At 46.2% G+C, this 25,745-nt stretch overlaps 2 protein-coding genes across 4 annotated transcripts in view; both read left to right on the forward strand.

The window, feature by feature from the left end:
- Positions 1-65: 65 nt before the first annotated feature.
- stradb (STE20 related adaptor beta) lies at positions 66-6,532 on the forward strand. Of its 2 annotated transcripts, XM_080493122.1 has the most exons (13): positions 71-299; positions 397-487; positions 773-839; positions 2,152-2,232; positions 3,670-3,772; positions 3,850-3,971; positions 4,051-4,159; positions 4,239-4,362; positions 4,708-4,879; positions 4,971-5,075; positions 5,399-5,655; positions 5,727-5,769; positions 6,256-6,532. In XM_080493122.1, exons 3-13 carry the CDS (start codon positions 828-830, stop codon positions 6,397-6,399), a joined length of 1,272 nt encoding a protein of 423 aa, XP_080349248.1. In that variant the 5' UTR covers positions 71-299; positions 397-487; positions 773-827; the 3' UTR covers positions 6,400-6,532. The 2 variants fall into 2 exon arrangements, with proteins under 2 accessions (XP_080349247.1, XP_080349248.1); XM_080493121.1 differs by having other exon boundaries at positions 66-487.
- Positions 6,533-8,530: 1,998 nt separating this feature from the next.
- The window catches only part of nbeal1 (neurobeachin-like 1), a 38,521-nt gene continuing 21,306 nt past the window's right edge, over positions 8,531-25,745 (forward strand). Inside the window, exons 1-13 of one of the 2 annotated variants that reach the window (XM_080493225.1) lie at positions 8,531-8,577; positions 8,996-9,226; positions 16,175-16,266; positions 17,238-17,399; positions 17,487-17,568; positions 18,134-18,261; positions 18,338-18,420; positions 19,841-19,926; positions 19,999-20,383; positions 21,064-21,170; positions 24,554-24,637; positions 24,867-24,965; positions 25,173-25,744. In XM_080493225.1, coding sequence (XP_080349351.1) covers positions 9,176-9,226; positions 16,175-16,266; positions 17,238-17,399; positions 17,487-17,568; positions 18,134-18,261; positions 18,338-18,420; positions 19,841-19,926; positions 19,999-20,383; positions 21,064-21,170; positions 24,554-24,637; positions 24,867-24,965; positions 25,173-25,744 — 1,931 coding nt within the window. In that variant the 5' untranslated portion in view covers positions 8,531-8,577; positions 8,996-9,175. Of the gene's footprint in view, positions 8,578-8,951; positions 9,227-16,174; positions 16,267-17,237; positions 17,400-17,486; positions 17,569-18,133; positions 18,262-18,337; positions 18,421-19,840; positions 19,927-19,998; positions 20,384-21,063; positions 21,171-24,553; positions 24,638-24,866; positions 24,966-25,172; position 25,745 lie in introns of those variants that run through there. The other variant, XM_080493226.1, reaches the window with a different exon arrangement.

Raw genomic sequence — 25,745 nt, forward strand, 5'->3', positions numbered from 1 at the left:
TTGACCAATCAGAGTTGAGCAATGGGCGGGCTCAGGCGTCTTCGTAGTAGGGTTCCTTAAACTGAGGGACAGGGTCGTTGACGTAAAAAACACGCGCCTGGAATCTGTATTAAATTAAAAAGTGTTTCGCGAGCAAAACCTGCCGTTCTTCTTTTAAAAAGAGGTGAGTTTGCTCTTTTCATCGAAAAAATCCAAAAATATAGGTGCTTGTGGGCGAATGTCGTGGAGAACACCGGCATCGAAATCGTATTTTAAGCGTGTTTAGGTCGAAGAAAGGAGAGACGTGCCGTCGAGTGGAGGTAGGCGCCTTGTTTTGCTTATGTGGAGATCATTTTATTAAAAACTGGGGAGAAACTCCACGGAATCTGCAGAATCTGTATGGTTTGGTCTTTAAAGAAGCGGTGGAGTTAAATCACACCCGTATGTCCTCATCCACATGACGTGGAGTGCGCAGGGTGACCTCGACATCAGCTGCTGATGCGTGAAGGTAAACAGATTTATGAATGGATGTGTGTGTGTGTGTGTGTTGCATATTTAATATTGTGGATGTGTGCGCGTGTGTGTTGCATATGTGATGTGTGTGTGTTGCACATTTGATGTGTGTGTGCCTGTGTTGTGATACGATGTGTGTTGCATGCATTTTGTGTGTGTGTGTGTGTGTGTGTGTGTGTGTGCGTGCGTGCGTGCGTGCGTGTGCGTGCGTGCGTGTGTGTGTGTGTGTGTTTGTGTGTGTGTGTGTGAGACAATCCACTCTGTTTCTCTCTCTCTGCAGGAGTGTGTGAGAGATTTAATGCTGGTGTCGGGGATTTTATCATCAAAAGGACTCCATGTCTTTCTTGGTAAGTCTGTGTGTGTGTGTGTGTGTGTGTGTGTGTGTGTGTGTGTGTGTGTGTGTGTGTGTGTGTGTGTGTGTGTTTTGTGCTTCAATCAAAAGATTTACTCACAAAACATCTCATAAGGAGGCCTTCTATTAATCTCATAATTTTACCCATTTAAAACGTAATACATCCAATAATGTAATAACTTGCTCGTAGTGTAATACAATATCTATTTATATTAATAACATTTTTCCAACATTGTAATAAAGAGTGAAGTATCATTAAAAATAAAATATTTAAAAATGTAACAACTGAAGCCAATGATGCAAAAACATAAGTGAAACTGCATGTCTCAGACATTTAAATAATTGTTTTTATAGCTCTGTTGGAAGACATAGTTCTCATTTATTGAAGATACAAACGCTACAAAACTTTTACTATTTCACTATTATATTATATTTCAACGACTGTACAATGCTGTCGCCAAACAATCTAACTAAAAGGAGCTGTTTAGTAGAATTTAAATGTATTAAATGTTTATTATCCATCTGATCCTGTCAGGGCTCAGTTCGACGGTGGTTAATTGACCAAAAGAGTTGTTTTTTGCATTTTAGCCGCTTTAGCTGTTTAACTATTTATAGTCGCTGTGCATTTCCCAGTGTGAGAGCAGCTTTAGTCGCACTGGCTAATTTTCTTTTTTTTCCCCCAATTTTTAATTGTTTCAAATTTTTTCTTCATTATTCTTTCTTTTTCTTCATGTTTTCTTTTTTAATTATTCTTTCTTCATTTCCCCCTTTTTTCTTCATTATTTCTCTCCTCTTTTTTCCATTTTTCTTTATTTTTTTCTTATTTTTTCAACTTTATACCTAGTTCTTCTTCTTCTTAATTGTTCCCCTTTATTCTTTATTTTTCTTACTTTTTCTTGTTTTCTTCATTTTGTCCCCATTTTTTTCACGTCTTATTTGTTCTTAATTTTTTTGAAAAAAATTTGATCATTCCAGTTTGCCAGTGTTCTCCTGTATTTTTTCTTTTTCTTTTTTTTCATTTTTTATAAATTGTTTTCTTTATTTTTTTTATCAGTTTTTTGCAGTTTTAGCTATCCTGGCTGTTTTGGCTGTATTGCCTTATTTATCTGGAGATTTTATGAAAATCAGCATGGGGTGGAAATTAATGAAAAATGAAAAGAAAAATGTGTATTTATATGATAAGATTATTTCAGGTGAAGATGTATGTTGAAGTCAATAGCTGCTCATTGGGACACATCTCTCCCTCGGCTTGTTTCCTCTAATCATCACTCCTCATGAACCACATCACCCCCCCCCCCCCCCACCAGGACTGTTCCTGCATCTCCCACGCTCAGGTCCAGCCCATGGACATAGAGGAGCGCTACGAGGACACCAGCCACCCCTTCCTGGTCAGTAGCATCTCGCTGATGCTTCCTCCATCGCCCTCATCATCATCATCATCAGTCATCTATCTTCATCCGCAGCTGCTTCACACACTGCAGTGTGAAGCAGTGAGACGCCACTGAAACATGTGATGGGATTAATGGCTGCCACTTTTAATGAAATATTGAGGTTAAACTGCCTCAACCAACCAATGAGTTTGGCCAATTTAAATCAAATAAAGCAGCCAATAATAATTTCGACCATTTTCAATGTATTGAAGCCAATAATGCAGTAGTTCCATTATTGGCTGACGCCTCCAAAGCAGTCCTTCATATTAGATATGTATTATTAATGTAATATATATTGATGAATGTACTGCAAAAGTGTGAGGTTGGACGGCTGCAAAGGCACTTTAAATAAACATTATTCCCAAAAGTGTATGCAGCCAAGCTCCCTCCCTCCCTCCCTCCCTCCCTCTCTCCCCCGTCTGTGCTGCTCAGTGTCTCGGTCACTTTCACACTGAACGATGTGTCACAAAAGACAGGAAGTGGATCAGTGTGGGGACAGTGTGTGTGGAAGTTATACAGGTTTGATTTCAGACTAGTTTCAAGCTTCATTTTACGATATCTTTCCCTCTGAGCGCAGAATTAGTCCTCGCTTCCACTGCAAAGTATGTGCCAGTACATTATGGGACGAGACAGTATGGGACGAGACAGTATGGTACAGGACGGTATGGGACAGTACGCAATGAGATTGTATGGTAAGGGACGGTACAGGACAGTATGGGACGAGACCGGACGGTACGGGACGGTATGGGACAGTACGCAATGAGATTGTATGGTAAGGGACGGTACAGGACAGTATGGGACGAGACCGGACGAGACCGGACGGTACGGGACGGTATGGGACAGTACGCAATGAGATTGTATGGTCAGGGACAGTACAGGACAGTATGGGACGAGACGGTATGGTACAGGACGGTGTGGGACGAGACAGTATGGTACAGGACGGTGTGGGACAGTACGCAATGAGATTGTATTGTAAGGGACGGTACAGGACAGTATGGGACGAGACCGGACGGTACGGTACGGGACGGTAGGGGATGGTACAGGACGAGACCGTACGGTACAGTAAGGGAAGGGACGGTATGAGACGGGACAGGACCTTACGGGACAGTATGGTGCAGCACAGTACGTTTTTGTGTCAAAAGTTGTGGACAGTACCAAAAGAACTGCACCCAACCATTACAATGTTTGCATAATGACGTCATATTGCTACGGAACCGTTCACAACCCCGCCTACATTTGAACCGAACTGTCTGTGGTGGAAACACGCAGCAGATGTGGTTCTGGGTGCGCTTTGCCTTACCATACTGTACCATACCATATTGACTCATACTGCACGGTGGAAATGAGGCTTTACTTTTTAGTTGCTGGATGAGAAGCTTTGCGTCTCCCCTGCAGAGCTGTGACGGTTCTGAGTACACCCTCCAAGGCCCGGCGGGCGGGGATGACGTGACGGGTCTGTCGGCGGAGCCGGAGCACTACCAGCTGCTGTCTGAGCTGGGTAAGACCGCCACAGCAGTCCGTTCTCAGACGTTCCAGATGTTCAATGTGATATAAAAGGGACCCGCTGCCTTGCAGGGCGGGGCTTTAACAACCTGAGCCAGGTGCACATGGCGCGCCACATCCCCACGGGGCAGCTGGTGGCGGCCAAGCAGACCAACCTGGACGAGTGCATGGAGGAGGAGCTGCTGCAGCTCATGGTGAGCTCACGCCCCCCCCGACCTTCTTCAGGTGGTTCCTGGAGCCTCTCGCTCATTCTGCGTCTCTCTCGCTCTCCAGAACGAGGTCCTGCTGTCCCGCCTCCTCCGCCACGCCAACCTGCTGACGTCCCGCCTGGTGTTCAGCTCCCGCTGCCAGCTCTGGGTCCTCTCCCCGCTCATGGCCTACGGTCAGAACCCGTGAGAGTTGTCGTGAGATGTCCGGAGAGGTTCTTGATGCTCAGACGTTCCGATTCCGTCTCCCCGCAGGATCGGCTGACACCTTGCTGAGGACGCACTTCCCCGACGGGATGAGCGAGTCTCTGATCGCGTACCTGCTGTCCGGCGTCCTGAAGGCTTTGGAGTACCTGCACCGGACGGGCTACGTGCACCGGTCAGCGTGAGACCAGCTGGACTCTTTTCCAATTTTGAGTTTGAAAAAAAAAAAATATTTGGGAGGGAAATACATATGCGAGTGGCAAAATGCCTCAACAGCGCCACCTGCAAAAATCTTGAAAATTAAGCCCCCGCATCACGTTTCACCTCCAGCTATGAGGTGTGGCTTCTTACCACCAGCGCCACCTGCTGGTAACAGGAAGTAGGGTCTGCATAACCCGTACATACTCCGACCGGCCCCACATTTCACACGTTTGATCAGATTTTGACCCTGATGACGTACATGTAACGACCGACCCGCTCAAGGCTGCTTGCAGCTTTAACGATGTTTGTTCTTGGTCAGCGGGGTGAAGGCCAGCCACATCCTGCTGTCCGCCGAAGGCCGCGTCTACCTCTCGGGGCTCCACAGCGTCTACAGCATGATGCGCGAGGGCAAGAGGATGAGGGCCGTGTTCGACATGCCGCACCACAGCCCCTCGCTGCTGCCGTGGCTCAGCCCCGAGCTGCTGCGACAGGTCAGGACTTACCAGAACCCGGGCCGCCCCGTTTCCAGTCCGCCTCCTCACGCCGCCTCTCCCCTCTCCCTGTGGTCTTCTCCATCAGTAGGACCTGCACGGCTACGGAGTCAAGTCCGACATCTACAGCCTGGGCATCGTCGCCTGCGAGCTGGTCAGCGGCCGGGTGCCGTTCCAGGACATGCCGCCCACGCAGGTCTAATCCCGACTCTACATCACATAGATCTATGATTTAACTTCGTTAACAACTTTACTACACAAAATACTGTGGCACAGCCTCACTGTGCAAGGTTACTGAAATGTTTTGTTGTATGACGGAGAGGCAGGGCCTTTGTAGTCCAACATGAAGGTCCACATTTAAGACTAGATTGTATTTTAAGTCGTGTCACGAGTGTAAAATGAACAAAACAGTTCTTTTTTCAGTGTCACTCATTGTTTTGGTTGCACATCGTGTGCCTCTGGAGCTCAGAATATGTGAAACTGTTCCTCTCCTCAACGGTTTGATGTTCCCTGGTTCAGATGCTGCTCCAGAAGCTGCGCGGTTCCCACTGCTGCCTCCTGGACGTGGCGCCCTTCCCCCTGGGCGAGCTGGGCGGGCTCAAGGTGTCCCGGTCCGGCGTGGACTCGGGCATCGGGGAGAGCGTGGCCACGGGCAGCCTGACGCACAGCGCCACCGCCCCGCCCGCCGAGCGGCCCCAGAGCCCCGCCCCCAAAAACCACTCGGCCACCCTGCACAGCCTGGTGCAGCTGTGTCTGCAGCAGCAGCCGGAGCGCAGGTCGGGTGAAGCACTGTGAGGGTTTTCATGTGACGTAGGAACGCTGGTTAAACTCTGGTTGTCTTCTGCAGACCGTCAGCCACCGAACTGCTGACTCACACCTTCTTCAAACAGGTGGGATTGATTGATCTCTTTTCCTTTTTCTCTTTTTCCTTCTTTTTTTCTCCTTTTTCTTTCTTTTCCTCATCTTTTTTTCCTTATTGTCTTTTTCCTTTCTTCTTTTTTCCTTATTTTCTTTATTCGGTATTTTATTATATTTTTTCCTTTATTTGTTTTTTTTCTATCGTTTTTTCCTTTTTTCTTTCTTTTTCCTTTCCTTTCTTCAGTTTACCCTTTTTTCTCCCTTCGTTTTTCTTTCTTCTTCCCCCCTTTTCTCTTTTTTCCTTATTGTCCTTTTCCTTTCCTTTTTTCTTTCTTCTTTTTCCCCATCGTCTTTTCCTTTTTTCTTTCTTCTTCTCTTTTTTCCTTATCTGCCTTTTCCTTTCTTCTTTTTACCCTTTTTCTTCTGTCTTCTTTTCCCCCCCTTGTTTCTTTTTTCCAGTCATGACAGTTATCAGTTCGCCGCCAATCGAGCCGTTGACTCTCTCTGCTCCCGTCCAGGTGAAGCGTCACGCCAGAGACTCCTTCCTCAGCCTCATGTATCCCGCCGTGCCGCTGTCCAGCCCCGAGGACCCGCCAGTGTCCACGCCGCCCGGCCCCTCCGCCAGCTCCGCCTCCCCCGAAGCCTTGTGGGACTTCTCCTAACCCCCGCCCGCCAAAATAAGAGACAATCACGTCAACGAGGCCAACGTCTACTGTGCTTTTATTTCCGATGGACACTGAGCCTTTTGTTTTGAAGTGCTGGATTATTGGATAATAAATGTCCACAATAATGAGATTAGCCTGAGCCAAAGCTCTGATATCAGAGGTTGGTAAGTATAATGTGAGGGTGGATTGTTTCCTTTCAAGTGTTGTTCTATCTTCAAACTGTGAATAGATAAACAACATATATATATATATATATATATATATATATATATATATATATATATATATACATATATTTCTTTTTAAAAATTTTATCTTTCTCGTTTTTCTTTTTTCCTTTCCTCTTTGTTCCCTTTTTTTCTTTCTAAAGTTTTCCATACTATGTCACATATGACCTCTAAAAATATAATACGAACATTTGACAATGTTTTAAATAAACTCTGCAGTATTTTGTTTGTGCCTCAGCTGATAAAACGACCTGTAATCCGTGTAATCCCCCCCCCCCCCCAATGATACATTTGATTTGGGACCGAACAGGAGCAAGCGAACGTGAATTTAAGAAAATGTTTTTAACGCCGTGATGATCTCCAGCAAGGCCTTGGTGTTCCTCGTCCGGAGTCCAGTGAACTTTGTGGAAGTGTGATGAAGTGTCTGAACTGTGATCTGCAGTACATATCAACCCCAAAGCTGTATGAGCCTTATCTAGTTACATTTTAGTCCTCAAACATGTATGTATATATATATATATATATATAATAAAAAAGTCATTTGTAAACCACGTCTGCCTTTTCTGTGTCTTAATTTTAAAAAATGTTCACCTGCTTTTTAATATGTATCCCAGTTTTGTTCTTGATCTTTTTCCCAGTTTTATTGTTTTTTTCCTCCCAGTCTGCCTTTATGGTGACCAACTTTCTTCAGTTATGTTTCGGCTTTCTTCCCTTTTCCCCACTTTGGGTGTTTTTTCCCCATTTTTATGAAAGTTTTTCTCAGTTTATTTCCAATTGACTTCCTGGTTTTTTTTCAGTTGTCACCCTGTTTTTCCCTGCTCTCAATTTTTGTTCCTGTTTTTCTCCCTGTTTATTCCCTGCTTTTTTCATTTTTTCCGTCTTTTCCATGGTTCTTAAAGAATTTCCCCGTTTATTCCCGGTTATTATCTGCATTTAAAAAAAAAAATTCCTTTTATTTTCCTGTTTTTACCTCTTTTTTCCATGCTTTTTTCAAGGTTTTTCCAAGTTTATTCGGTTTACCCATTGTGCTGCTATTCTAACTTTGGCCACCAGATGGCGGCGTCACATCAAAGCAACCTTTAGCAACCAGATCTTAGCAACCACAGAGGTCCACATCGACAACGTAAAGCAGGAAACACTGTCGCACAGACGTCCAAGCGTGATAACGAGTCTTCTAGGACATGTCACTATAAACGATCTGACAAAACTTCTCTTACGACTATAAACACTCACGAGAAACACTTTAGAGGTTTAAATCTGGACGTGTTTCTCCCTCTTTATCTGTGTTTATTGTGTGTCATTGATGTTGTGTAGCGTGTTCCCGGATCACCTACCAGAATAAAAGTCAGAATGAAAAAGGCGAGCTACACTTCTTTTTTTCCAAAGGTATGACATGTTGGAAGGCAAAATTGATGAAAGAAAAAGGCAACAAAGGAAAAGAAAGGAAGGCTTCAGACCACTTTTTTAACTGTCAAAGCAGTTTGTGCACATTGTAGTTACTATCATTATTATTATTATTATTATTATTAATCCTCTTTTTTCACCATTACTACACTAGTATTTATAAAGCATATTCCTTTGTAAACATCACAAGGTGCTTCACAGCACTAAAAGCACAAAAATAAAATGGAAATCTGGTCAGTAAAAAATACAGAGCGATGAAAACGCACAAAAATAAAACTAGGTATGAAAAAAAATGTATAATAAATTTCAGGGGTGTGTGTTTAAAGAAAAAAACCTTTTTATCATTCTCCTTTCTTTCTTTCGTTTTTTCTTTTTCTTCTTACATCCTTTTTTCCCCTCGTTTTCCTTCTCCACTCCCCCTTCGATTGACTTTCACCCACTCTTATTTTGAAGGGTCTCCCACTGACCGGTGGAACAATCCGTGCGTTGGATGACGTATTGCCGTGAGCTTGACTCCAGCAGTGACAGTTGGTCCCTTCACCAGGTGAGTGGTCTTTCTCTCCCCCAACTTATCGACGGCTTTCTCCTCAATAATCACCTCTTTATTGCTTCTGGACGGTTTCCACCGGGGCTGCGGGGAAGTGGGACGGGCTCGCGCGGACGCGGCGGCTCTGTCACATGAGGAGGAGGAGCAGAAAAAAGCGGCTTTAAAGGAGAAATAGGTTTTTTGTTTTTTTTTTATTGACAGCTAGCTCGAGGCTAGGTAAGGTCGACGAGAGGAGATAACCGAGAAACACCGACTGTAACGGGATGAGAGCGTCCGGTCGCGGCTCGGTTGGTGCATGGAGGTCTTCGTCAGTGGTGCTCTGCTGAAACGGGTCCGCCTGGAGCCTCGGCGGCTCAAAGTGGAGTCGCCATTTGTTCCCACCGCCTCCATGATTTGTGAATGTGTGTGTTGACAGTGGGAATCCCTGCGAGAAGAGGAGGCCCTGGTGTTCCTGCTCCCCCTGGACTGCACATGGGTTGATAAGAAACAACAATAAGAACAGTCTCGTCCCACCGTCGTGATGCTAAACTCTGGAGGAGACGCAGTGGACATGAAGCCCCCAGGGAAGTGACCTGTGTCCACCTCACTGGGCACCATGGCGTCCAAAGAGAGGCTGTACGAGGTCTGGATGCTCTACTGCACCAAGGTAAGAGACTGAGTCCACCGCCTGCTCACACTTCCACCACCCGCTCACACTCACTCCCACCGCCCGATAACAGTCCCCTCACACTCCCACCACCCGCTCACGCTTCCACCGCCCGATCACAGTCCCCTCACAGTCCCTTCACACTCCCACCGCCCGCTCACACTCCCACTGCCTGCTCACACTCCCACCGCCCGCTCACAGTCCCCTCACACTCCCACCGCTCGCTCACAGTTCCACCGCAGTCCCACCGCCCGCTCAGTCTCCTCACACTCCCTCATAGTCCCACCGCCCGCTCACAGTCTCCTCACACTCCCACCGCCCGCTCACAGTCCCCTCACACTCCCACCGCTCGCTCACAGTTCCACCGCAGTCCCACCGCCCGCTCAGTCTCCTCACACTCCCTCATAGTCCCACCGCCCGCTCACAGTCTCCTCACAGTCCCACCGCCCGCTCACAGTCTCCTCACAGTCCCACCGCCCGCTAACAGTCTCCTCACAGTCCCACCGCCCGCTCACAGTCTCCTCACAGTCCCTCACAGTCCCCCACAGTCCCACCGCCCGCTCACAGTCTCCTCACACTCCCTCACAGTCCCACTGCCCGCTCACAGTCTCCTCACACTCCCTCACAGTCCCACTGCCCGCTCACAGTCTCCTCACATTCCCTCACAGTCCCACCGCCTGCTCACAGTCTCCTCACACTCCCTCACAGTCCCACTGCCCGCTCACAGTCTCCTCACAGTCGCCTCACAGTCCCACCGCCCGCTCACAGTCTCCTCACAGTCCCACCGCCCGCTCACAGTCTCCTCACAGTCCCACCGCCCGCTCACAGTCTCCTCACAGTCCCACCGCCCGCTCACAGTCTAATCACAGTCCCACCGCCCGCTCACAGTCTCCTCACAGTCCCACCGCCCGCTCACAGTCTCCTCACAGTCCCACCGCCCGCTCACAGTCTAATCACAGTCCCACCGCCCGCTCACAGTCTCCTCACAGTCCCACCGCCCGCTCACAGTCTCCTCACAGTCCCACTGCCCGCTCACAGTCTCCTCACAGTCCCACCGCCCGCTCACAGTCTCCTCACAGTCCCACCGCCCGCTCACAGTCTAATCAAGTGTGAAACTAGTTAGAAGTCAGTGTGACCCACTGGTCTTTTCACATTCAATCTGAAGGCGATTATGTTTTGGGATGACGTCCCTCCATCTTCTGTATTCATGCTGCATGGAAACGATACCAGGAGCACGTTACCGCCGTGTTGCATCAGCTGCTAACTTCAGGAATCTGACAGGGAAGGAAAAACAATTGTTTGAGTCCTGGTTTCTGCAGCGAACTCCGTAACGTTCAACGTGAGACAGTCTTGAAATATGTGCAGAATGTTGTCGAGCATCAGTCTCAATTGTCCTCAGATGCCTTTGGAATTTGTCGTCTTTTGTTGTGCCTGTCCCAACTAAAGAAAAAGATTTAAAGGAGTCATGATGTGGAAATCCCACGTTCCCTCGTTAAAATGTGTTGTTTTATTTACGTCAGTTGAAACTGAAGATCTGGAGTTTGAAAGTGAGAGACTTTGTCTAGTTTTTTTTAGGCTCTTTTGTTCAAACCAGAATCGCCCACAAGGGGGCGCCACCCCAAAACGCAAGGCTTTGATTGTTGTCAACACAGGAGGCTGATATCATAAACCGACCTCGGTAATTTCAGCGTTAAGCTGTTGGTAACCGGTAAGCGGTTAGCTACAGCTAAACGCTAGTCCCGGTTAGTCGCAGCTAGCGGTTAGCCTTGTTTTAAGGTCGTGACCTCAATCCGAATTTTTAGTTTTTCAGATTTTTCCACATTTTTCCGTGCTTATTTCTTTTTTGTCAGGTTTTTATTTTTTTTCTTCCGTGTTTTTTCCCTGACTTTCTCCATGATATTTCCAGATATTTTCCCTGCGTTTTCCCCAGTCTTCCCACTATGCGGCAGTTCACAATGTTAGTAGCGTATGAACTTTGACCTCCATGTGATTTGCAAGGTTTTTTTTCCCAGTTTTCCCCTTTTTTCAGTTTTTTGTTTAGTTTTCCATCCTTTTTTTCAGTTTTTTTTCCAGACTTTTCCCTGCTTTTTTCCCCAATTTTCCTACTTTTTTTTCAGTGTTTTGTTTTTCTAGTTTCTCACATGTTTTCCCTTCTTTTTTTTTTTTTCAATTTTCCCGCTATGCTGTGATTCTAGCCGTTACCAGCGGGTGAACTTTGAACCCCATCGTCATACCAGTCAAAATCTCACATATACTCCTGCATGGAAAAGTGTCACACCAAGCTTCATGTTTGATTCTTTTATATATTTTTTGCTAATACGTTCTGAGAATTGATTTCAAGACCATTTGAAGGAGACTGGATATGTGACATCACCGGCTGACGACTCCTTTAAAAGCAAAATCGTCATTGAACTTGGGTTTGAACAGGATTTACTGCTAAAAGCTGTTTTGTCTGTTTTTAACTGAAGAAAAGCCACACAATGTAAATAAAGCACTCCCACCTGGGCTCAAACCGGGGCTTTTCTTGCTCTGGTCTTCCACCTTATACACACACACACACACATTTCTTGAATGAACAACTGCTGAGTAGAAGACGGTACCTCTCGCACTCAGGCTGCCGGCTACATTTAATTTGTTTGGCGATAAAGCACACGCGGCGTCCTGGCCTCCGATCAAAACGGGCCTGAGCCACTCCCCACGTGAGCCAGGCTGCACACACACACACACACGATAATCCCTCACCGTAACACACACACACACACACACTACTGTAAGGATGTTTCTGTTTACATCTACCATCAAGTAATCCTCTCTCCGAGGAGTTTAATACCAGCGGGGCTTTCTCGACAGAGGGTTCGGCGAACAGCGTTTTCTCGCCGTGTGGTTGTGTTGACGGAGCGTTTTGCTGCGAGGACGGTTTCGCTACGCGCTGGCTCCGAGCCAGAGTCCACCGGCCCGTCGTTAGAGATGCATTTAAAGGAGTCACGGCTGGTATTCTCACGTGTCCAGTCTCCCTTAAATCAATTTTATTAGGAAAAAAAAATCCAACATGGAGCTCGTTCTGACCTTCTTTCAATCCGCGACTTCCTCTCACGAGATTGCATGAGAGATTTTAACTGGAACGGATGTTAGGCGCACATCAAACATAGCGATAGCATCGGGGTCGTATAGTATTCCTTTGCTCGCACTCAAAATAAAACATCCACGCTGCAGAGCAGCATACCCCGGTGATTTAACATGAACATTTGTATATCTTCTAGGATTCAACGTTAATACTAGTGTGCTAGTGGCTAGCCCCTCGCGTTAGCCGCGGGTGTGACTAGTATAAACTATAGTCGTTTCTCAATATGTGTACATTGTCGGTACTTGCATTCTGCCGTACTTGTGAAACGTCATCAGCCAGAGACCAAGTGCTGATCGAATTCAACGTATGCATCTCGCTGATTCTGCATAAAATACCTGGATGTTTTCTCGCTCCGCCCACTTTATCGAGGACAGATCGAGAACGGACTTGTGTGGACTTGGGAAGCCAAATTAACCATAATGGCCATTTCGTGAGAAATTTCCGGAAGTCCGTACTTCCGAGAAAGTACTTGCAAGTCCGTACTTCTGAGGAAATTGTTTATACTCGTCCCGTTAGCACTTAGCCATTAGCGGGTAGTCGCTAAAGGTTATCGGCTAAAATTAGCAGAGGTGGTTCTATGATATCAGCCTCCTGTGTTGACGACAATCAAAACCTCTCGTTTTGGGGCGACGCCCCCTTGTGGGCGATTCTGGTTTAAACAAAGAGCCCAAACAAAAAAAAAAAATGGAGAGTCTCCACACTGCGTGTTAAGGTTCTGTTAGATACGTTGTCCCCATGTGACCTAAACCGGACGAGGACCGTCTCTTTGTTTACTGATTTCCAGGCGAGGTTGGCGCTGTTGTCTGTCCAAGCTTTGTACGATACAAAGGAAGAACCGGCTCGTCCGGTTTGTCAAGTCATCAGCTGATTTCTTATCCTCCAGCTGATCGTCGGTCACTTCCTCCTGCTGGAGGAGGTGTGCCGAGAACTCTGTCACTCTATACCAGAGATCCGCAACCTGTGGCCCCATGTGTCATGGAAATAAATGCTTGTTTTCATTTGGATTTTATTTCCGTTCCACACTGGTTTTCAAAAAGGAAGAAAAAAAATGAGTCAAAAAGGAAAATGGAATAGAAGGAAAAAAGACTTTTAAAAAAAGAGGAAAAACACAAGGTAGAAAGTTGAAAAAAGGAGAAATAGAATGTGACAAAAAAGATCGAAAGGAAAAGAGAAAAAACAAAACAAAATTCAAAGGATTCGAAAAAAAGAGGTTTAAGGACAAAAGTATTAAAAAGACAAAAAGGAAAAAAACGCAATTAAAGGGCTAAAATGGCCACGACAGCTAAAAAAGTAACCAAATATGTCAATCGTACGTGTGACACTTCATTAGTGCGACGTTATTTTTGTAAGTGAAGCACTATTTTACGGCTCCAGACACATTTTGCTTCATGGAAAACAGTGAAAACGGTGTTTTGACCATCAAGCTTGCGCAGCGCTGCTTCCTACATTTTCCTCAGTGTTTGTTTGCAGCTGTCTTGGCAGATTCCTGCCGAGGGATCAGTGATGTCACGGTGCACTGACCGGCTGTGGGAGCAGAATGGTAACTTTACCACCATACTGACCCATGGCGGTGGTGTGGTGAAAAGGTTCTGGGTGAACGTGTCAGACTCCGGCTCGCCGAGGCCTGACGCCGGGTCACGGACGGCGGCTGTAACACCGTTACGTAACCAGAGATCCTCCCGGCCGGCCCGTCATTGGTCGGTGGCGGTCTGTCGTCCTCCGGCGACTCGCCGCCGCCGCTGCTTGTGGGGCGACAACAACACGCCGCTTCACTGCAGCGAGCCGGGGAAAGTGGAGGATCTAATCTCTCTGTCTCTCTCGCTGTCTCTCTCTCTCTGTGGTTGTCTTTCTGTCTCTGTTGCTGTCTCTCTGTCTCTCTCGGTCTCTCACTCTTGCTGTCTCTCTCTATCTCTGACTCTCTGTTGCTGTCTCTCACTGTCTCTCACTTTGTTGCTGTCTCTGTCTGTCTCTCACTCTGTTGCTGTCTCACTCTCTGTTGCTGTCTCACTCTCTGTTGCTGTCTGTCTGTCTCGCTCTCTCTCTCTCTCTCACACACACACACAGGGAAAGTGAAGGCTTTATTAGACTTCTCAGTTCTGCTGTTAAAGCCTCTGTGTGCTGCAGAAAAGCTGTTTTAATTCCCAGCATGCCTCAGCAGCCGCAGTTTTCTTTCACCCTCCGGCGGGTTTGGAGTCGAGGAGCTTTCTTCCTCCCCGTCACCGTCTGGATTCAGATTGTCCTCCGAGCTATGTATATCCCTGGAATAACGGTGACGTGAGCTCCGTGTGGCTTTAGCCCCGCCCACCAGAAGCTCTATAAATACACCTCCGTCCGCAGCGTCGCAGACGGGTGAGAGATTGGCGGGTGAGACCGCAGGGAGGAGACCGTCGGTCCTCACCGTCACCGTGTGGCGGCTCGACATGACGGAATCCAGCGGACGCCATGCGAGCCACTCCCGCCAGCTGTGTGTGTGTGTGTGGGGGGGGGGGGGACAGAGGGTGTGTCCCACGCCCGCCTGCCACTGTCCAAACCATCAATGTGCTGCTGCCGAAAAGAGGATGTTCTAATTTCCACGTGGCCTCTTCCATTCAGATGTGTCTCTCTCTCTCTCTCTCTCTCTCTCTCTAACACACTGATGACTTCATAGAGAACAGCTCCAAGCTGCTTTCTGCTGGGTTCTTCTGACACGCACACAGAAGTCTCTCTCTCTCTCTCTCTCCAGATGTCACTGCTATCCTGAGAAAACTCTCTCTCTCTCTCTCTCTCTCGCTCTCTCTCTCTCTCTCGATCTAATCCCCTTCTCCTGACGAGTCCGTTCGCCGCTCCGCTGCCAGTTGTTCTTCGTGTTGCATCACTCCATGTTTTCCAGGTCGTAACACCGACTTAAAGCTTCACCAAAACGTTCGGGCACTGCGATTGTAATCTGTCCTCGTGTCCTCCTTGACCCACATCTCTGTGTGTGACGGGCGGGAGCAGGTGATTATGAAGAATTACACACTACGTGTGGCTGTTCCACGCCCTGTGGTGAACAATCCTCTGTCATTTGGTCCAATCTGGCAGAGAAAGACGACATTCCCCCCTAAAAAAAAACCCAGGCACCGGTGTCCCTAATTCGGGGATTACTAGAGTACTCTTCTTCGTTTTCTTCTTGTTGTTCGTCTTTTGTTGTCTTCGTCATCTTCCAGCGGTGTACTAAGCCCAACAATAATGTAATATTTGTATTTTTGCATTGTGTGGTACTTTATCTGCAAAGTGAAGGAGTGTAAAACAAAGCAGCAGCTTGACGGAGCCTGTCGATCTGATCACAGCTGCTCAGACCCGTTGATTAGAGTCTGAAGGTCATGTGCGTTGTGACATCAGCACGTTTGTAATCGGCGCCCCGGAGTCATGAGCGAGTAGTGGACGGTGCACGGTGCCACCTCGCCGCTCTCTCTCTCTCTCTCCGGGCGGCGTTCCAGGAATGCTGGAAATGCGGCGCAGCCTGTCTCTCACGCCCCGGCAGGTGCCTCGTGCGGGAGCCTCCGAGACGTTCCCGTTCTCCACAAGGAGCTTCCCGGCAATAAAAACCTTTGCCTCGGGCGTCTGGTCCCTCCACTGTCGTCTTCAGTTTGGATTCAGTTTCCCCTTTTTTCACTGGAGAGGCAAAACAATGATCTGGGAAAAAACCCCAAAACATGACATATAGTGAGAGCCGCTACAGAGCAGCTGAAGAGCCACATGAGGCTCTAGAGCGTCGGGGTGCGGACCCCAGAACTAAACCAACTTCCTCCTCAGCTCTCACCTTAAGATTGACGTTAAGAACGGACTCCTTGTTTCTTCCTCAGAGGGATCCAGACTACCTGAAGCTCTGGCTAGAGATCTTCATCGGCTCCTACGAGCGATGCCTCGACGTGGATTTCGAGAAGCCGCCTTCGAGGTACCGCACGCAAAAGCAAAAGCAACATTTCAAAAGACAAACGTTGGTATGACGGTAGATAAAGTGTATGTAACACTAAATAATCAAATACTTAAGTAATACATTTTCAAATGGCAAAGATCATAAACACATTAACAAGAGAACAAACTAGATGTTAAATGGATTCTAAAGAATTCCCTGCATGTTAAGAACATGTCCCGCTCTAAAGTTACAAAGAAGTACAGAATATCTCCTTTAGGTCCAGATTTGTGCAGATTATTTATCTATTGTGTTTATTCACATTCTATTTGTAACTGTATAACTTCATTTATTTTACGTTTCTAACCTTTTTATTAAACTTTTTTAAATATTTATTTAAATTTCAATTGCAAACGTCTTGACTTTATTTAAAAAATTTTGGGGGGGGAATAATTAAATCAGGATTGATGGACAAACTATAATTAAGAGAGATTCAGATGTTTCTCTTTGGAAAGAGCATAATATGTGTCATTGACGTGGTTCCTGGCCCCAAATTATATTCCTAGATTCGCTCGTTTGGAAATGGCGAAAATAGCCATTATCAGCACTTAAAGGCAATTTTCATAAAAACGGTCTGATGGGTTTTTTTTCTCCTTTGTCAAGGGCCTGATATGGGTCATTGCTGTCCTTCCCGTCCAAAATTTAGATTCATAGATTTGTTTGTTTGGACATTCCTGTGAGCGACGGCGCCATTGGTCCTATTCTTCCCTCGCTGCCACGAAGATATTTGGAGATATCGGTAACGTTTAGCTTAGCTCCAGATCTCCCAAATAAAAAAGACACGTAAGGGATTTTTTTCGTCGTCTCTGAAGGGTTTCAGAATAGAGCGTCCTCTGTGGCCTTTTGTTTTGGAGTTCTAAAATAATCCGTGTTTCCATGAGAACTCCGTCGACGCACCAGTGAATTTCTTCCACGTCTCACGGAGCCTGGTCTTCGTTCCCCGTCGTCTCCAGGCCCGAGGAGGTCCCCCCGGTGCTGACGCTCCTCCCGGACAACATCCTGCAGGTGCTGCGCCACCAGCTGCTGCAGTGCGTCCAAAAAGCGTCGGACGGCCTGGAGCCCGAGCAGCAGAACCTGGCGCTGCTGCTGCTCAAGTTCCTCATCGTCGTCTGCAGGTCGGCCCGAAGCAGGACACAGGACAGGATCCGGGAGGACTCTGGGCAGGAAATGACTGAAAAATAAAACTGTGTGTTGTCTTAAAGGAACCTGTCCAACGTGGAGGAGATCGGCACCTGCTCCTACATCAATCACATCATCACCATGACGACGCTCTACATCCAGCAGGTCTGACTCCGCCCTCTTTTGCACAAACTCAGTCGTTCCTCTCACTTTCAAATTCTTCTGGAGCCACAAAATAAAAGCTCACACAGTTTATAAAGTTAAGTATGTGCTAAACGTACATTCATGATGCTTCATGGCTACGATTTTGGGATTAATTTTGCTGTTTTAGTTTTTTTGCTTTTTTCAATTTTAGCAGTTTTAGCCAACTTTGACTGACTCAGCCAGTTTAGTTGTTTTAACCATTTTGACTGATCATTTTTAACTGTTTGACTATTGTTGACTGTTGTTTTTTTTCTTGTCAAACAAATTTTCACTTTTTTATCAATTTTAGCAGTTTTTAGTCTTTATTTTTTATTAGTCATTTCTGCATTTTTTTTTTTTTGCCATTTTAAGCACAGTCTTTTAAAATGAGCCAGGCATGCAAATGAGAAAAAGGAAAAAAAAGAGAGATGATAATAGAATGAAAATTGTTCCACATGTAATTTTTCCCAAACCGAGGGACTAAAGAGCCACAGGCTCTCATTAGAGTGTGACGCCTCTCACTGGGTCTTCTCTGTGCCGGCTGTAGCTGAAGAGTAAGACCAAAGAGAAGGAGATGGTGGACCAGAGTCAGGCCGAGGAGTTCGTCCGTCACGCGCTGGCGTTCTGCGAGAGCCTCTACGACCCGTACCGCAACTGGAGGCATCGGACCTGCGGGTGAGCGGCCCGTCGCTCCAGTCCTCCGGTCGTCTCGGGTCGCACGCCGTCTCATGTGCGTTTGTTTCGCCTTCAGGGAGCAGCTGGGCACCGTGGAGAGGAGCAGGCAGAAGTACAAGGCGGCTCCGCTCACCGTGGAGTTTGTTCCTTTCTTTTACCGTAAGTTTCCTCACTCAGGAAGTAATCCTCACTTCTCTTTCTCCTCCTCTTCTTCTTCCTCTCTCTCCCGGTGTGTACTTCCCTCGGTGTAATGATTGACAAGGGCGTAATTGTCCGTTATGCACAGACAACTAGAACAGGCTCTCGGTAGAGCGCACACCCTCACCAACGCCTCATTCGTCACCATGGAAACGATAGATTACAAGGTTATTTGATCCACTACTTCCATCATTTGTCATGGTCGTTTGACTTGCTTCATGTTGTCACTGTTTGACACTGATGTACACACATTTTGTCATTTCTGTGTGACACCCCCCCCCCCCAACCAATAACCAGGGTAAAGTCGTCACTGCATCGTGTGACATATCAGAAGATAGGGCATTCACAATTTCTGCATTGGTTTGACATCAACTGGATTAAAACCCACCGTGTTATGAGGAAAATGGCAGAAGTGAGACCTTACATGGGAAGTAGATTTTAAATATTGATTCTGCTGGAGGGGATTACATGCAATTAAGCTTTAAACAATTGTATTCATAACAGAAATGATTTAACTTTAACCTTTGAATTAACGACGTTGGCAATAGCAGCATTAGCATTAGCAACGTTAGCATGCCAGGCTGTGACTATAATTACACTAAAAGACAAAAACAGCATGATGTTAAACTCATTGGCTGGATTACACAAACACAAGAGGTAAGCCTGGTCTTTTAGTGCTCTTAAACGTCTATTAAACTCGTTAACGACTTATAAGCCGATATGTGTCACTCGCGCATCTAATAAATAGTCCCCGCCCCCCACTGGAAACAACTGCCGACATAGTTCCACATAGCATAGTACCGCCACTGAGTCTGAAAATTTCATGGTGTGAGAAATGAATAATGCAGCGCTAAAGTGGTGCAGTCAAACGCTGAATCCCTTCTTTGTGTTCCTCGGTCGATGAGCACAAACTTGAACAGTCGCGGTCGGAGCCATTCCGGTGTTTGTGGTTAAAGATAACATCCAAGGCCCAACTGAGATTGGCCAAGAGCGTCGTCTTTTTTTTGTTTGTTTCTGTTTCTGTTTGTGAGCTTTGTTTCCAGAGTACGAGTGAGACTCGTTGGGAGATGTGATGCCAGACGTGTTGACAGACGAGTTAATGGATGACTGGATGACTGGATGACCCAAAGGTCGCGGGCAGCGCCGCGGCTGTTTGTCCTCTCTTATCAGAATTTCAAAACTAAAGATGTCGCGGTGTCTGATTGTGCTCGTCTCTTGTTTTGAGACGTTACGGGGGGGTATTCTAGAAAGGAGGTTTAAAGAAATCTGAGTCTGTCCCTCAAGTCTGAGTTGATTTAAGAACTGTTGGAGCGGGATTGTTAATTTGTGAATCACAGAAAAAGTAAAAAAAGATGGTGTAATGTTTGTGTCTTGATGTCAGAGTGCTTCCAGGAGAGCGAGCACCTCAAGGAGAGTCTGAAATGCTGCCTGCTGCATCTGTTTGGCGCCATCGTGGCTGGAGACCAGGTGAGCATGAAGCAACCGGAGAGAAACGCGTCTGCTCCGCCTCCTGATTCGCTCTCTCTTCCTCCGCCACAGAGGAACTCGCTCCTCGCCATCTCTCCGGCCACCATGGAGGTGCTGATGCGCGTGCTGGCCGACTGCTCCACGGGCGGCTGCCCGACGGACGAGGGCGAGGACTGGGACAGCGAGGCGCCGGACCGCAAGGCGCTGCTGACGCTGGGCTGCCTGCGGGAGGTGGTGCAACGCCTCCTGGCGTCCAGCTCCGACCAGCGGCAGGTGGAGATCGCCTCGGTGCTGGAGAACTACTTCAAGGTGCTGAACTCGGACCCGGCGGCCGTGGTCGCCGCCCAGCAGCAGCAGCAGCAGCAGCAGCAGCAGCAGCAGCAAGCCAAGGGGCGGGTCGCCACGCTGGGCCGGCGCTGGGAGAGCCGATTCGTGGCGCTGCAAGTTCACATGCTGGGTTGGTTTCTTTAATCCTGCAAACAAATGGCAGCAAGCAGCCGTCTGCAGCCTGTCGGACCTGAAGAGACCTCGTCTTTTCCTCTTTTCTTTTCCTTTTTTCATCCCAGCTTCTTTCTGTCCTTTTTGCTTTTTTTTTTTTTTGCCATTTTTATCTAAAATTTTTTCCTTCGCTATATTTTCCTTTGTTTTCCTTTTCCATCCTCTTTTTTTCTTAAATTTTTCTATTTTTATTCCCATTTTTTCCTTTTTTTTTCTTCAATGCAAATCTTTTTCTTTTCCTTTTCAAAATTTTGTTTAACTTTCCATTATTTTCCATTCCTGTTTTCTTTTATCCTACTTTTTTTCTTTCTATTCCTTTTGTATTTTTTTCCCCTTTTATCCTATTCTTAATTTTTTTTCTTGTCCTCCCCAATAAAATGACACAAGCAATTTTAGTCATTTTATTTTGACCCGTTTTTCCCCCTTTTTTGTTAGTTTTTGTATAAATTGTGTTATTTTGTCCCTTTTTTAGCCATTCCAGCTATTGTGGATGTTTTAGCTCTTTTACCTTATTTAGCTGGAGATTTTTGAAAACCAGTGTGGCATACAAATCAAATAAAAATGAACAGCAAAATAGTGAAAGCTTCATATTGACCCCGGTTTTGAACTAATGTGAAATGTTGCCTTTGTCCCTTGCAGACACCATCAGGGACATGTTCCTGTGTTCGGACAGGCCAGTACTTCAAGCCATCTTCCTGAACAGTAACTGCTTTGAGCATCTGATACGACTGCTGCAGAACAGCAAGGTAAACGGTGTTGGAGAATCCCCCCGGGGCTCCGCCGCCTTCCCCATCAGAACAGCCGCTTCTCTCACTTTCCACCAGAACAAATCCTGCTGGAGCCACGAAACACGTTTAGTCATCAGATCACACGGCTTCTACAGTTATTTATCTGCTAAATGTACATTCATGATGTTTCATGACTACAAATAATTCAATATTTTAGCTTTTTTAGCCGTTTTAACCTTCTGAGCCGACGTGAACTGATTTGGCCAGTTTGGTTGTTGAATTTAGACATTTTGATTTTTCACCGTTTTATTTGTTTAGTTTGGTTGTTTTGGCCATTTTTACCATATTTGTTAATGGTCATGTTTGCCACTTTAGCCATTTTAACTTTTTGTTCCATTGATGGTCGTTTCACATATTTTGGATTTTTCTTCTTTTTTTTTTTTTTTTTTTTTTAAGCCAGTCATCCAAACACTTTCTTTTCTGGCTTTATTAATTTTAGCAGTTTGTAGTATTTTTTTAAATAGTAATTTTCGCAGTTTCAAATTTTTTTTTTTAAATAGTAATTTTAGCAGTTTGGATTTTTTTAAATATTAATTTTCACAGTTTCTAATTTTTTTTTATTAGAATTTTTGCAGTTTTTAGTCTTTTTTTAAATATTAATTTTCAGTTTCTAATCTTTTTCTTTTTTAAATAGTAATTTTAGCAATTAAATATTTTTTATAGTAATTTTTTTCAGGTTTTTTTGTCTTTTAAAAGAATTTTTTGCCGTTTTAGCCATTAGAGCACATTCCTTTAAAAAAAAAAATAAAATTAGCCAGGTGAGCAAATCGAATAAAAAAGAGATGATAATAGGATGAAAACTGTTCCACATCTAACCTTCTAGAAGCTTCAGAATCCAGCACCGAGGAAGGACACAGGTTGCAGGCTCCCGTCCAAACTGATAAACCACCAGCGACTTTCCTGACGATGTGCTTTTTCTGTCCTGAAGCATTTTGCCCACCTTTGCATGTTTGCTCCCTCACAGCAAACAGCCACCGCGCACTGCCGACGGCGACGGCTTCTTTAACCTCTCACCCTCTCCTCCACTTACAGCATCTCTCCTCTCCCACTCCCCTCTCCCTTCCTCCCTCCTTCCTCCTCGCACCGTCCTCTCGTCCCCCCCCCCCCCTGTCTTCATCTTCTCTGTCATGTTGTGTGTGTCAGCTGGTTACCGCTCGCTGCACGGCGGCAGACAAGGACCAGAAAGATTTAACCAACAACAGGTTACTGACAGGAGAGAGGGACACTCAGGTACCGGAAAGAAAAAAGCCCCTCCACCTCCCCCTCCCCCTCACTCCATCCTGCCACATCTGCTGCTGCCGCCACCGCCCCCCCATCACTTCCTCTCACCTCGCCACACTCCACAGCAAGACCAGTAACAGATGGTTTGAGCCTGAGAGCCCGCCTCCCGAATGAATCGCCTGTTCCCCGGCTTTCATTCTACCTCCATAATGTTGAATTGACAAACGTGCACGGCAACGGGCTTTTGTATTGTAACTCCATACAGTGGAGTCTGGACGCCTTGCTGTGGAGTGACTTGCACCCCCTCCCTACATTGTCCCGGTTTTCTGCCATCCACTGCGGGCTCCACTGGAATGTTGTCACCGCGGCCTGGTTTTGTTGGTTTATGCTCAGAGTCCAGGGTGTCACGGTGATCTGGACTCTGACGGCGGTCTGGGTCTGTCCTTTTTTTTTTTTTTTTCCCACCTTTTTTTTTTCTTTTCCTTCATTTTTTTTCGTTTTATTTCTAATTTTTTCTTCACTTTTTCCTACTTTCTTGTACTTTTTATCTTTTTTGTCTCTTTCTTAGTTTTTCTTTTTCTGTTTTGTCTTTTTTCTTCTTTTTTCTTTTCCCTTTTTTCCTTTTCTTGCTTTTATTTCCCTTTTTTCCTTGATCTATTTTTCCAGTTTTTTCTATTTTTTCTTTCCTTTTTTTGTCTTTTCTCATTTCCTTTTTCTTTCTTTTTTGTCATTTTTTCCTTAGTTTTTTTCCTCTCTTTTTTAATTTTCTTTTTTTTTCCCTTAGTTTTTTCCCCCACTTCTTTTTTCCTTTTTTTTTTATTTCTCGTTTTCTCGTTTTCCTGTTTTTCGTCTTTTCTTTTTATCCCCCCCCCCCCCCCCCCCCGAGTCTTGAGTGATTCCATCTTCCTGCCGAGGTCCCTCTCCAGCTGGTCCGAGCCTCAGAGAGTAAAAGCGCCAGGTTTGAGCTGGACGGAGCTGGACGGAGACGTCTCTCTGTGTTTTCCTAACTGGTTGCATGTTGCGTGTGTTTTTGTGCCTCGGCGGGAGAAAAGGTACTTCAAATTGTTTTCAAGCAAAACGCCACGAGCGCTTCCTGCCCCCACGGTCTCCTGATCTTGAGCGACTCGGAGCAGAAAGACAAACCACCGGCGGTGATTTGAATCCGTCCTCACTAATTGAGAATCACTCCCTACAGCTCCTTCTCCATTCTATCCTTCCTATTGTGCTGCATGTGGTTTTTGTTGGGGTCTGAACTAAGTTGAACTGTTCCCAACCTGGAGGCTTTTTTAACGGTTTGCATGCTTTTTTTTTTTTTTTTTGCGAATAACAGCCATCTGGAGTAAGAGGAGATTTCGTTTGTTATTTAATCGTGTGTGCGACTAAACCAGAGGTCTGCAACCTTTAGAACCAAAAGAGACATCTTTTTTTTTTTTTTCCCAAATCGAGTTTAACTGGAGACGCAAAATGTATTTAACCTTTAAAATGAGGCGAACACAACTTCTAAAGTTTTGATTTATAAACATAAACTGAATTTTATGTTGCCTTTATGAGTTTCAATTCAGGATGGTGAACCTTTTCAGCATTTCAAGATTATATTTCAGCTGTTTTTGGACCTGATTTTAGGGATTTCATCCTTCTTTTTCAGCATTTTATTTTGAACAATTTTAGATTTACCTGTTCTTGGACCTGATTTTTAGAAGTTTAAAACTTTTCAGTATTTCTTTCTTGGATAATTTTGACATTTAAGCCGTTTTTAGCATTTTGGCTCATTCTAAAATTAATTCAGTGCTTTTTTTCCCTGTTAGATATCCTAGTCATTTTAGTTGTTTTTTTATTTTAAGCTGTTTTATCAGCTTTTTCCACATTTCTTATGGTTTCAGATATTTACCCCCACTTCAATTGTGCCTTTTTTAAGCCCTTTTGAGCCAAGAGTTAAAAATCCTTCTGAAAATGTCTGTGCATAGATAAAATGAAAACAAGACAAAATGATTATTTAGGTAGAATTTTGCAAAAGGTTCAGGGAGCCACTCTAGAGGAGCCAAAAGAGCCACAGGTTGCAGACCCCTGGACTAAAAGTATGAACTGTACCAAGAGATTGACGGGTGCGTTTTATCTTTCAGGTGTTTCAAGGGCGACTCGACTCCCTCGCCGTAGCAACCATCAAAGCCCTGACGACAGTGATGCACAAATCGCCCGCTGCAAAGGTGACACTCGTTCTCCGTCCCTAAAACGTGCCGTCTGTCCACTTAATTTGTCTTCTGACTTGATAAACAGATCAATCTAGTACTATTTATGAAATATAAAAAAAACCTAAAATGACGTTGTTTAAAAAAAAAATAAAGTAAATGTGGCCCAGATATAAACCTTGAGGTGCACCACAAATCAGTGATGGAGCAGGTTATTCATCAACGTCCCATGTGCTGTCTTACGCAGGAGGTTTTTAAGGAGCGGATCGGTTACAATCACCTGTACGAAGTTCTCATCTCTCTCGGCCAGCCGTCCAGGCATCTACTCAAAGAGCTGATGAACATGGTAGGAGATGGTTTTGGTTTTTTATTTTCTCAATTATTCAGGTTTTAGCCACCAAGGCGCTGTTTACACGACGTTTCACATGACGACTACTTGACCGTTAAGCACCGCTGTCGTGTAAACGGACCCCCCAAAAGTTAGTTTTGCGGTTGCAGTCGTTTGCGTGTAACCGGGGCCGGTGTGTGTGTGTGTGTATGTGTGTGTGTCCAGGCGGTGGAGGGCGAGCACACCTCCGTGGGCCTCCTAGGCATCAGTAACGTGGAGCCCCTGCTGCTCTTGGCCCAGTGGCTCCCCGAGCTGGACTCGTCAGAGCTGCAGCTCTTCACCGCCGACTGGCTCCGCCGCCTCAGCTGCCTGAACCGGCAGACCCGGGCCACCTGCGTCAACGCGGCCATGGTGATGCGGGCCCTGGCCGCTCTGGAGCGCCACGAGCGGCTCCACCGGGCCTGCGCCGAGAGCCTGTTTGGACTAGTGGGCTCGCTCGGGTCCCAGTCCCTGAGCGCCCGGGAGCTGTTGGGACTCCTCCGTCTCCTCAGGCCTCCGGAGTCCAGCCAGGCCCACCCCTACGTGGGTCCCGCTCTCAAAGCCCTCCTGGCGATGGTGCGGAAGCAGGGCCTGGAGAGCGCCATGCAGTACTTCGACTTGTCCCCCAGCATGGCCGGGATCGTCGTCCCCACGGTGCAGCGATGGCCCGGCTCCGCGTTCAGCTTCCTGGCCTGGTTGTCCCTGGACCAGGACCAGCTGGGTCCGCTCAGCAAGGACAAGAGGAAGCAGCTCTACAGG

This window comes from Lipophrys pholis (assembly GCF_963383615.2).
Source record: "Lipophrys pholis genome assembly, chromosome: 23".
In the NCBI taxonomy this organism is placed as follows: Eukaryota; Metazoa; Chordata; class Actinopteri; order Blenniiformes; family Blenniidae; genus Lipophrys; species Lipophrys pholis.